Source organism: Pristis pectinata, chromosome 7 (genome assembly GCF_009764475.1).
Source record: "Pristis pectinata isolate sPriPec2 chromosome 7, sPriPec2.1.pri, whole genome shotgun sequence".
In the NCBI taxonomy this organism is placed as follows: Eukaryota; Metazoa; Chordata; class Chondrichthyes; order Rhinopristiformes; family Pristidae; genus Pristis; species Pristis pectinata.
Window position 1 is genome coordinate 42,984,658 of NC_067411.1, and position 12,667 is coordinate 42,997,324.

At 42.2% G+C, this 12,667-nt stretch overlaps 1 protein-coding gene across 3 annotated transcripts in view; it reads left to right on the forward strand.

Moving 5' to 3' along the window:
* Positions 1-12,667, forward strand: part of hsdl2 (hydroxysteroid dehydrogenase like 2) — a 117,372-nt gene that overhangs the window by 103,152 nt on the left and 1,553 nt on the right. For all 3 annotated transcript variants that reach the window (XM_052019989.1, XM_052019991.1, XM_052019990.1), the window contains 3 exons: positions 5,476-5,547; positions 8,421-8,567; positions 11,086-11,214. In XM_052019989.1, the coding sequence (XP_051875949.1) occupies positions 5,476-5,547; positions 8,421-8,567; positions 11,086-11,214 (348 nt within the window). The remainder of the gene's footprint in view (positions 1-5,475; positions 5,548-8,420; positions 8,568-11,085; positions 11,215-12,667) is intronic.

Here is a 12,667-nt window from a genome sequence, read left to right on the forward strand (position 1 = left end):
GATTAAAAAATTGTTTTCATTACTTTAAAGTGATTTTTATTTTCACTCTTCCTTCATTCACCCTGTGCCCTGGAGCATTTCTGAGCCAGGGTGAGTGCTGAATGAAGATCGAACCCCACAGAGCATTTAGATAGAAAGCCTTCAGAAACACAGAAAAATTTTCTCACTGCGGTTACCCATGATGGTGGAGATTACATTTTTTAAGGAAAGGTGTGAAACATTATTGCATCCACCTTGGGCTACATTATTTTTATTTAAAACTTTAGCTCATCATTTGCAGATCATCAAATCATGTGAAGTCCCTCACTGCTCTGACAGCTTGCAGTTATACAGGAAATTTTATACAATAAAGCATTTCCAAGTGTATCATTGGACAAAATAAATAGAATTAACTACACAGGGACGTGTTCCTATAGATTATAAAAAGCTTTATCAAAGAGTTCAGTTTAAAGTTACATTTAATAAAGGAGGCTGTGACAGAGAGGCTGAGTGGGAGCAATTCAGAGCTGGGGGCCCTGGGAACTGAAGAGACAGAAATCAGAGGAGAATTAATCTTGGGGAGGGTGTAAGGCTGGGAAGTTGCATGTTACAGGAGTTTGAGGCCAGAGAGGGATTTGAAAATAAGAATATAAATTTTAAAAATTCCTGCATTACTGGATCAGGAACTGGTGAAGCACAGTGAGCACAAGGAGAAGGGTAAACAGGACAGAAATATAGGTAGTGAAATTTAGGATCAATTAAAATCTGTTAATGAAGATAAGTAATATACACGGATGACCATCTTGAAATCCTAGTAAGCAAAGTCCAGCATATCAAAGGGAGGCAAGTTCTTGTGGAATATCCATTTTGGAGTGGTCATTTTGAGGTCTAAGTGCTGAGACTTTGACAAGTGAGGCTTTAGCAAAGAGGCTGAGCAGTGACAAAGTACTATAAGTTGAGGTAAGGTCTTTCCTTTTTTTTCTTTTAACACCAGAGATAGAAACGGCTGTCAGTGGAGTGCTATGCTCCTCCTGTGAAATGCGGGAGATCAGGGAGAAGTCAAAGTCAAGTGTCCCTGATGACTATGTCTGCAGGAAGTGTGTCCAGCTGCAGCTCCTCTCAGACTGCATGGATTGGTTGGAGCAGCAGTTGGACACAGGGAGAAACATACAAAAGAAAGAAGTGTTTTAGATAGGAGTTTCACCCAGATAGATGGAAGAAAAGGCAGAAAGTGTAGGAGTCCCTTGTGGCTATTCCCCTCTCTAACAAGTATACTAGTTTTGGATACTGTTGCGGGGGGAATGGCCTCTCAGCAGCAGCCAGACCAGTGGCATCACAACCGGTTCTGCTGTGCAGCAGGGAAGGTCAAAGTTTAGATGAGCAGTAGTGACATGGGACTCTATAGTTGGGCACAGACAGGCATTTCTGTGGCTGTGAGCAAGACTCCAGGATGGTGTGTTGCCTCCCTGGTGCCAGGGTCAAGGATGTCTCTGAGTGGATGCAGGACATCCTGAAAGGGGACTGAACAGCCAGAGGCTGTGGTCCATATTGGTTCCAGTGACATAGGAAGAGGGATGAGGTCCTGCACATTTGGAGAGTTAGGCAGAGGTTAAAAACCTGGCCCTCTAGAGTTGTAATCTCTGGATTACTCCCTGTGCCCTGTGCTAATGAGGGCTGGAATAAGAGGATAAGGCAAAAGAGTGCATGTTTGAAGAGCTGGTGCAGGCGGGAGGGTTTCAGCTACTTGAACGATTGGGATCTCCTCTAGAGCACAGGTGACCTGCACAAGAGGAACAGGTTGCATCCGAACTGGAGGGGAACCAGTATTCTTGCAGGAAGGTTTGCTCATGCTACTCAGGAGGGTTTAAACTATTCTGGCAGGGGTGTGGGACCCAAAGGAGTGGTATATCAGATGAGAAAAGTGAAGCAAATATAGAGGTTAAAGTAAGCAAGTCCAGACAGGGGCTGCACAGGAAGCGAGGAAGGTCTGATAGGCTAAACTGCATTTACTTTAATGCAAGAATCCTTACAGGTAAGGAAAGGAAAGTGAACTCAGGGCATGGATTGACACATGGGATTGTGATATTATAGTGGTTGAGGGATGGCAGGACTGGCAGCTCAATGTTCCAGGGTACTGATGCTTCTGGTGCGACAGAAGTGGAGGTAAGAGAGGAGGGGGAGTTGCACTATGGATTAGGGAGAACATCACAGCAGTACTTAGAGAGGTACAGGCCCGTACTTACGAACCAACTTTCATGGTCGGTTCATAAGCAGGCCCGGCCCCCAATCCTACCACGGCGGTGGTACACCTTCTTTGGCCCAACTCTGAGCCAAGTGTGTATATGCGGCCAGGGAACCCCAGGCCAAGTGCGTACGTGCGGCTGGGGCCATGCGCGGCTGCGATCCCCAGCCCAAGTGCGCATGCACGGACACCGTTCCGAGTTACATACAAAATCGGGTTACGAACAGTCTCAAAAACGGAACTCGTTCGTAACCTGGGGACTTCCTGTACATCTGACAAGGCCATATGAGTAGAATGTAGAAATAAAAAAGGGGTGATCACTTTAGGATTGTACTATAGGGCCCCCAATAGTCAGCGGGAATTAGAGGGGCATATATATAGGAAAATCACAGATAGGTGTCAGAGTAACAGGGTTGTAATAGGAGGTGATTTCCCTAATATTGACTGGGACTTACATAGTGCTAAAGGATTAGATGGAGCAGAATTTGTTAAGTGTGTACAAGAAAATTTTCTGAAGCAATATGTAGATGGACCTGCACTTAACATCATCTTAGAAATGAGGCTGGGCAAATGGTTGATGTGTCAGTCGGGGGAGCACTTTGGGACCAGTGACTATAATTCTATTTTAAGATAATCATAGAAATGATAGGACTGGTCCTCAAGTTAAAGTCTTAAATTGGAGCAATGCTAATTTTGATGGCATCAGTCAGGAAATTTCAAAAGTTGATTGAGAGAGGTTGTTTGCAGATAAAGGGACATCTGGCAAGTGGGAGGCTTTTAAAAGTGAGATAAGAAGAGCTCAGGGCCAACATGTTCCGGTTGAGAGTGAAGCGCAAGGTTAGCAAGGTTAGGGAACCTTGGTTGACGAGGGATGTTGAGAGTCTGGTCAGAAAAAGGAGGCATATGTCAGGTATAGGATCAAGTAAGTCCCTTGAAGAGGATATAGAAGTACAATTAAGAAGGAAATTAGGAGGGGAAAAGAGGCCATGAGATATCCCTGACAGATAAGCTAAAGGCAAACCCTGAAAGATTCTTTAAGTATATTAAGAGTATAAGACTAGCTAGGGAGAGAGTAGACCCCCTTTAGGATTAGTGTGTATGTGTAGAGGGATGGGAAATGGGTGAGGTGTTAAAATGAATACTTCTTGTCTATGTTTGCCATGGAGAAGGACATGGGTGCTGGTAGGTTCAGGGGAAGGAACGGTGATACCCTGGAGCATATCAACACTATGATAAGATAAGATATCTTTATTAGTCACATGTACATTGAAACACAGAGTGAAATGCATCTTTTACGTAAGTGTTCTGGGGGCAGCCCGCAAGTGTCGCTGTGCTTCTGGCGCCAACATAGCATGCCCACAACTTCCTAACCTGTATGTCTTTGGAATGTGGGAAGAAACCGGAGCATCTAGAGCAAACCCATGCAGACATGGGGAGAACGTACAAACTCCTTACAGACAGTGGCCGGAATTGAACCCGGGTCACTGGTGCTGTAACTATGCTAACCGCTACACTACCGTGCTGAAGGTCTTGAAATGCATAAAGGTGGATAAATCCCCAGGGGCTATCCTATCATGTTATGGGAAGCAAGGGAGGAGATTGCTGGGACACTGGCAGAGATTGCTGCATACTCATTAGCCGCAGGTGAAGTAACAGAAGATGAGGATAGCTAATGTTGTGCCTTTCTTTAAGAAGGACAACAGGGATAAGCCAGGGAACTACAGGCCGCTGAGCCTTGCATCAGTGGTGGGAATATTATTGGAAGGGATTTTGAGAAACAGGATTTATTTGCATTTTACAAGGCAAGGACTGATTAAGGATAGTAAGAATGGTTTTGTGCATGGGAAGTCATGTCTCATGAAATTAAAGTGAATTTTTAAAAAGGAGTTCAAGATGATTGATGAGGGCAGGGCAGTAGGCATTGTCTACATGGACTTCAGCAAGGCCTTTGACAAGGTCCTGCATGGGAGGCTGGTCTGGAATGCTAGAACACATGGGATCCAGGGTAAGGTAGCCAATTGGGTACAAAATTGACATGGTGGTAGTGGAAGGTTGTTTTTACGTTGGAGACCCATGACCAGTGGTGTGCCACAGGGATCAATGCTGGGTTCTTTGTTGTTTGCCTTGTATATTAATGATTTGGATAAGAATGTAGATGGCAAATTTGCAGATGACACCAAAATTGGTAATATGGTGGACATTGAAGAAGGTTGTCTAAGGTTACAAGATCTAGATCAACTGAGAAAGTGAGCAAGGGAATGGCAGATGGAATTTAACTTGGGCAACTGCAAAATAATGAATTTTGGGAAGCTAAACCAGGGAAGGACATACACAGGGAATGGCAGGGCCCTGGGGAGTGTTGTTGAACAGAGAGACCTTGGTGTATAAGTACATAGTTCCCTGAAAGTGGCAACACAGGTTGACAGGGTGGACAAGAAGGCTTATGGCATGTTTGCCTTCATCAGCCATGGCAGTGAGTACAAGAGCTGGGATGTCATGTTGTAGTTGCACAGAAAATTAGTTAGATCGCACTTGGAATATTGTGTGCAGTTCTAGCTGCCACACCACAGGGAAGATGTGATTAAGTGAGGGAGGGTGCAGACAAGATTCACAAGAATGTTGCCTGGATTAGAGGGCTTGAGATATGAGGAATTGGATAGGCTAAGACTTTTTTTCCTAGAGTAAAGGAGGCTGAGAGGTGACATGATAGAAGGACATAAAATTATGAGAGGCATAGATAGTGTAAATGGCCAGTGTCTGTTTCCCATGGTAAGGATATCTAAGACTAGAGGGCATAGGTTTAAGGTGAGAGGGAGGAGGTTTAAAAGGGATCTGAGGGGTAAATTCTTCACACAAAGAGTAGTTAGTGTCTGGAATGAGCTACCAGAGGTAGTGGTGGAAGCAGGAATAGTAACAACATCTAAGAGGTATCAGTACCAGTACTTGGTTGAGCAGGGCAGAGAGGGATATGGAATTAATGCAGACAAGTGGGATTAGTATAGGCATGATGGCCAGCGTAGACACGGTGGGCTGAAGGGCCTGTTTCTATGCTGCACAACTCTATGACTCTAAAAATGAACAATCCATGATCAGTGAACTCCTGTTCTACTCTTTAATAAGTGATTTATGAATGCTCCTCTTTCTGCAGTCCCAACGGTGCGCTAAAGACTTAAAACAAACCATTGTTAAAACTTTAAACCCTTGGTGATAAGACTTAACTAACATGCTTTAATTACACTGGTCTGAATTTACAGGCCATCCACTATTACCTGATTTCTTTTTGGAAGAGGATCCCGAAAGCCTGACCAAGAAGATGCAAGACTATGGTATGTTTCTTATATTTCCTTTTCTTCAATGCTTTCCTTCAGCTACCATGACATTTAGATGAACTGAGAGCCAAGTGAATATTAGAACTGAATCCATTGTTACTGTGTATCCTCATCCCCAGGATGAACTTGATTCAAGTGGAAGTCAATTAATTTGTGCTAAATTATGGGAGAGGAGCTAACTTATTGATCTTCTTTACATAGATGTTTGTGTTTATAAGTTTGTGTTACACTGTGAGTGCTATGAACTGTAAATGAAAACGGATTGGAAATTGTTTGAGTGATGCACCCTGTGGTTTGTGTACTGTTAGACTTTCTCCTGTAGCATTCAACTTTGTGTTTTAGTATGGCAACTTTTCCAAAGTTTGGGTGTCAGGTACTTCAGTGAGCAATGGGACTGTATGGATGAGAACTAAATATAAAGGAACAGAGGTACCATGGAGAATAAAATAGTCTACTTAGTTACAGGAAGATGGGAAGAAAGATTGACAAAGAGAAAAATGAATATTATTTTAACAAACTAATTCTTACTATGTGCAGGAATAAGGCAACAGTTTACATCGTTCCATTGCTGGGCTGGAGAGGTCGATGAGCTTTGCATTTGTTATTTTCAATATCACTGTCACTGGGAAGCTTTGTGCAGGGGAGTTGGAGAAATGGACCACCTACATACCCCTGTCCCTCTCCTGCACCGGAGTCAGCTAGTCAAAAGCTAACATGGTGAACTGGGCACAGCTGCAGTACCCAAGGCCTGCTGTTGCTATGAGAGGCAGACTGTGCTCCAACTTTTGGCCTTCCTGTTGCTCAAGGGTGATCGCTGCACAGTTTAGACCTTGCTAAACTCACTTCCTGAGCCTTGCATTGTACTCTGTCACTCCATCTACAAGTTTGCAGATGACACCACCGTTGTAGGCCGTATCTCAAACAGCGATGAGTCGGAGTACAGGAAGGAGATTGAGAGCTTAGTGGAATGGTGTCATGACAACAACCTTTCCCTCAATGTCAACAAAACTAAAGAGCTGGTCATTGACTTCAGGAAAGGGGGCGGTGTAAATGCACTTGTCTACATCAATGGTGCTGGGGTCGAGAGGGTTGACAGCTTCAAGTTCCTGGGATTGAACACCACCAACAACCTGTCCATGTCACATCACGTAGATACCACGGCCAAGAAAGCTCACCAGCACCTCTACTTCCTCAGGAGGCTCAAGAAATTTGGTTTGTCCCCTTTGACTCTCACCAGCTTCTACCGATGCACCATAGAAAGCATCCTATCTGGGTGTATCACGGCTTGGTATGGCAATTGCTCTGCCCAAGACCGCAAGAAACTGCAAAGAGTTGCGGACACAGCCCAGCGCATCACGGATACCAGCCTCCCCTCCTTGGATTCTGTCTTTACCTCTCGTTGTCTTGGTGAAGCAGCCAGTATCATCAAAGACCCCACCCACCCGGTACATTCTCTCTTCTCTCCCCTTCCATCGGGTAGAAGATACAGGAGCCTGAGGGCACGTACCACCAGACTTAAGGACAGCTTCTTCCCCACTGTGACAAGACTATTGAACGGTTCCCTTATGCAATGAGATGGACTATGACCTCACGATCTACCTTGTTGTGACCTTGCACCTTATTGCACTGCACTTTCTCTGTAGCTGTGACACTTTACTCTATTCTGTTATTGTTTTTTACCTATACTACATCAATGCACTCTGTACTAACTCAATGTAACTGCACTGTAAAATCAATTGACCTGTACGATTGGTTTGTAAGACAAGCTTTTCACTGTACCTTGGTACAAGTGACAATAATAAACCAATACCAATACTGAAATGTATTTAGTGGCTGAGCACAAGAAGATGGTAAATTCTTATTACTGTCACCTGAATTATTTTATCATTAAAGACTACAGGTACAAACTGTGCAGTCATCAGTGTACAGGTCTATGATTATTATTAAGTCATATAACACAGAAGGAGGCCTGTCAGTTTATTGTGCTGCTGCAGATTTTTGAAAGAGCTATCCTGTTTCTCCTCGTAGTCCTGCAAATATCGCCCTGTCGTTTATATTCAGTTTTCTTTGAAATTTGCAATTAAATTTGCTTCCACTATTTCAAGAAGTGGATTTTAGATCAATATAATTTGATGCAAAGAAAGAAAAAAAATTCTCCTGATCTCCCTCAGGTTCTTTTATGAATCATCTTAAATCTATGTCATCTGATAATTGACCACCTGCTTTTGGAGTTAGTTTCTCTTTAGTTCTACTATAAAACCCAAACATAATTTTGAACACTTCCAAATTTGTTCTGTCCTTAGCTATCTCTGCTCTGTGCAGTGGCTGGGATAATCCTCCACAATCACTTACCTCCGTTACTGTTCAAACTGACCTCTAAGTCCTCCACTGCCTTGACATCCCTTTGAAAATGTGCTCAGGTTTGGACTAAATTATACAGTATAATGTCCTCGATTTTGTACATTATTGGCTGGAAACTGGACCCATTTGTGCCTGTTTTTATGTGTAAAATATGCGTAAAAATCATTGCGTCTATTTTAATTACAATTTAATGCAGTTGAAGTCCTGCCCATCATGAAATTGGGTGGATATTCACCTTGGTATATGTATCATTTCCTCAACATCATCAGTGCATGACATGAAAATTTGTGCTTTCCAGCTGTGGAGGCCAAGTCACTGGGTATATTTGAAGTGGAGGTTGATAGGTTCTTGATTAGTAAGGGTGTCAAAGGTTATGGGGAGAAGGCAGGAGAATGGGGTTGAGAGGGAAAAATAAATCAGCCATGATCAAATGGTGGAGCAGACTCAATGGGCTGAATGGCCTAATTCTCCTCCTATGCCTTATGCTCCTAATTTATATTTCTTTGTAGGTGGAACTCCTGCATTTGAAGCTGGAAAGCAGCAAGTTTCAGCGGCATCTGAAGGACCTGTTGCTGACACTTTCAAGACTATCGAGGGGGCACTCACTGCTGATGTGGTGAAATCCACAGGAGGGGTTTATCAGTTTGAATTGTCTGGTAAAGTGACTTGTGTAAGATTTATGCTAGCAATTTTGAAAGCAAATTTTACTTCTGGATTAAACTTCTTTGGAACTGACAAATTAATAGGGAACCTTCTTTCTTTGCTTTGACTGCAGGCTTGACTTTTCCCAAACGCTATTCCAGTTACCCCCGAATCAGGCATCTTTATAGTCATTTATGAAAATGTTTTATTTGAAACCACAGGCATTACACTAAAGTAACAATGACAGAAATTGATTTTGACTGTGGGATAGAAGCAGATGTGACAGGAAGGACTGACTGGTCCATTAAACCTGTCCTTTGTCACAATAGCTGGAGTACATTGACTAAAGATCTCACCCATCTTCTGAAACCTCACATTCTCCTGGTCAAGGCAGATAAAGAAAAAAAATCAGGCTGTATAAGGTGAAAGATACTCTGGGGAAATTTCCTCTCTGACCACCTGAGGCATTTGAAGCTAGTGCAGGAAATCACAAGAGTCAAGACATTTTTCACAATTTCCATTTTGTTAGCAGTAATTTCTCCAATTTAATCAATAAATATCATGATATTTTCATCAGTTTTTCCAATCCTATCCCATGTTCCAAGACAAATTCGGTATCTCAGTGACAGTTGGGAATCACTGGGAATCTCTTGTCCCTTTATGTTAAAATGTTGACTAGAACAGAACAGCTTCTTGGAAGTGCATGTCCAAGGTTATAGTTTATTCCTCTTTCATTATTATTGGCACAACACATCTGCTCATTTGACCCACAATAATGTGGCAACCTGGAACTTAAGGGTCTCCCTGAATCGCCATAAAATTTGTTTTGTTTTAACTTGGATGAAAGAATTTTGCTAACCAATCTTAGACTGAATGTCATTAGTACATAGATAGATGTTCTGATTGTTATTTTTTGTGTTTTTCTGTGGATTTAATTAGGTATGTGGTTTTTTTAAACCAATGTTAGTAATCGGCATGATTAAATTTAATCAACAAAAATCCAAATGAAAACAGAAAATAAAATGCTTTAAAAGCACATCATGGTTGCTTTCACAGTGTATAAAGTAAATAGGGGTTAAATGTGATCATTAGTTATCTTCTCCCCCTTTGGAATGTGATGAAGCCATTACTTGACAAGTGACAGGAATGTCAACCGATGGTTAACACCAAATGAGCTACTTCCTGTCACAAAATGAGCTACTTCCTGTGTCAGACAGGAAAAGATGTCCAGCTCACATGGTGTACCTCAGTGAAGTTTTTCAACTTTCAGCTTATTACAGCTATTACTTAGTCTTGCTCATTTACATGCTTGCTCCTTATGAGTCATCTGTGTGATCAATGTACTGAAGATGCCTTTCCTTCTGCTTTTATAATGCCAAATCTCTAGTTTTATCAAACTGTCTAGATTATTTGACAATTCTGAAAATTGGGAAAAAAACGTGATGGGGGAGGAATGTATTTGGACCATTGTTGCTTTACTAGCTTTTTGAAAGAGCTGATTAGTTTCACCAGCCACACACAGTATCTCTTTTGCCCTGTTCTTTATCACAGCCCCATGGATTTTTTCCTTTGAAGTATTTATCCAATTCATTTTCAAAATTACCATTGAACCTACCTCATGTTTAGGCAGTTCATTCCAGAACATTGTAACTCACTGCACTTTAATAAAAACTACCTTGACTCTTTTGCCAATTACTTTAACTCTATCACCACTGAAAATATCTGGGAAATTTTTCAGAATCAAGCAAAAACAATGTGGTCACCTCACTTCAAATTAGTTCAAGGTTATAGCTTGTTCCCCTTTGATTTTATTACCACTAACATGATACACCTGCTCATTTGATTCACAATAACGTGACAACATGGAGCCATAAAGGTATCCCTGAATTACTGACTCGTTTTAAGAACATAAGAATATAGGGATGGGAGTAAGCCACTTGGCCCTTCAAGCCTGCTCTGCCATTCCTTTGGATCATAGCTAATTTACCCCAAGCCTCATCTCGTCTTCTGTGTCAGTCCTCCATACCCCTCAGTTCCCTGATCTTTGAAATATTTATCTACTTCCTCTTTAACTATCCTGGTGATCTAGTCTTCACAACTCCCGGGTAGAGAATTCCAGAGATTCACTACCCCATGTGAGAAATTCATACACACTTCACTGTTAAATGACTGCCTCCTAATCTTGTAACTATGTCCCCTTGTTTGAGATTCTCCCACTAGTGGAAAAATTCTTCACATCTACTCTGCCTTGTATGGAAACATATTGGCATTAACACCGTCATGCCTCCTTAGGATCTTGTATGTTTCAATAACATCGCTCTTTCATTTCTAAACTCCAAATGTTATAGATCTAATTTCTTTAGTTTCTCGTCCCAGAAATTAGCCTAGTGAATCTCTTTTGGACTACCTCGAATGCAAGTATATCCGTGTTTCAGTGTATTTTTGTCTTGCTTTACCTTGCATGGAATGCTTTTACTGTTCAATCATATTCTCTTTGCCTTTTAATTAGATCCTTCTCCTTTGCTTGAACAGGTGATCACCCAGGAACCTGGTACATTGATTTGAAGAATGAAAGTGGCTCCACTGGGAAAGGAAGCTTCCCAGGAAAGGCAGATGTACAGATGAGCATGAACAGTGAGGACTTTGTGAAAGTGTTTTCAGGTGAGCCTTTCTATAAAGAGATGTGGATCATTCACCCACCAATCTGGTCTTGTCATTAAAGTAGTTCGTGGATGGTATCTGCCTCAGGACCAATTCACCTGCCTTGTCCCTATATCCCTCCTCAGCCATGCCTAACAATAACTGCATGAACTTTGATGAGATAGCACATTTAATGCAGTAAAACGTCCAGAGGGACTGTACAGGAGAGCTTTTGAACAAATTTTGATATTGAACTGTATAGGAGATAATAAGACAGGACTGACAATATTAGAGTCATGACTGTCAGGTCATAATTGGTGTTGCGCAGACTGCAAAGGGTTTTAGGGCTGGGGGAGGACTTGTGCCTGACAAGATAGATGAAGGTCTGCAGTTTGCTGATGCAGGAGATGAATGGAAGAATCCGCTACATGATAAAGACAAATTAAAATCTTTGCAAATTGGTCTAATTCTCATTCTGGAGGATACTGAGAAAGGGAAGGGCAAAACCAACAACAACCTATCATGTTTAGTTTTGAAATATTCATTTGATTTACCCCTGCCCCTCATCTTTGGGGAAAAGATGCACTACAAACCGACAAATGTTGCAAATATCCACGATAGAGTAATCATAGCTCAAATTGCTCTACCTTTCCGTAGAATAAGGGGACTGTTCCTTGCTCCAGTTCCATTCCTGCTCCCCTCCCTCACCTGTTCCTGGTGCATTGTGCAGTCTCTACACAGACATTTGACCACTTTGAAACACATGTATTATACATGCATACACAAGGCTTCTTATTGATCATTGGGATGGAGGGGCAAGAACTTGTGCCCCTCTAGGCCTGTTCCCCTTTATGCACCACCACGGGTGACTGTTTGGTTGTTTCTTACTTTTATTGCAGAAAATACCACCACCTTTTGACCAATTTCTATTTTTCCTGTCTTTCACACTGTCTGTGTTCAGCTTTTCCTGACTCTTCCTTCATTTATGCATCTTCGTTTCTGAGAATCTGGATGAATATCCACCTCATGCCCACTGGCTCTCATAGGTACCTTGACAGCACTTCCTGCCAGTTGGCTTTCCACAAGAGTTCTGTTTTGATCTGTCTCTTTCAATATCTCCATTGCATTTGTTCTGATGATGTCACCTTCCTTAGCTTGTCTTCTGATATTTCTTCCTTCAACAAAGATCGCCTCCATCATGGTAATGGGCCTTTGACCATCTCCAATCCAATATTCTGCACTTCTCCCATCCCCTTACCTTCCTCTCAACATCATGATAGGTCTTCCACATTCAACAGAGAATCCTTCTTCATTCCTGTCATGCCCAGCATGATATTGCCTCCAAACAGTTTTTACTCTTCCCCTTTCCCCATTCCTGAGGAACCATTCCCTCCATGACATACCGGCCCACTGCTCAATCATCCTTAAGAATCCCTCAGCTTTCCATGGGAACCTTCACACAAAAGTGCAGGAG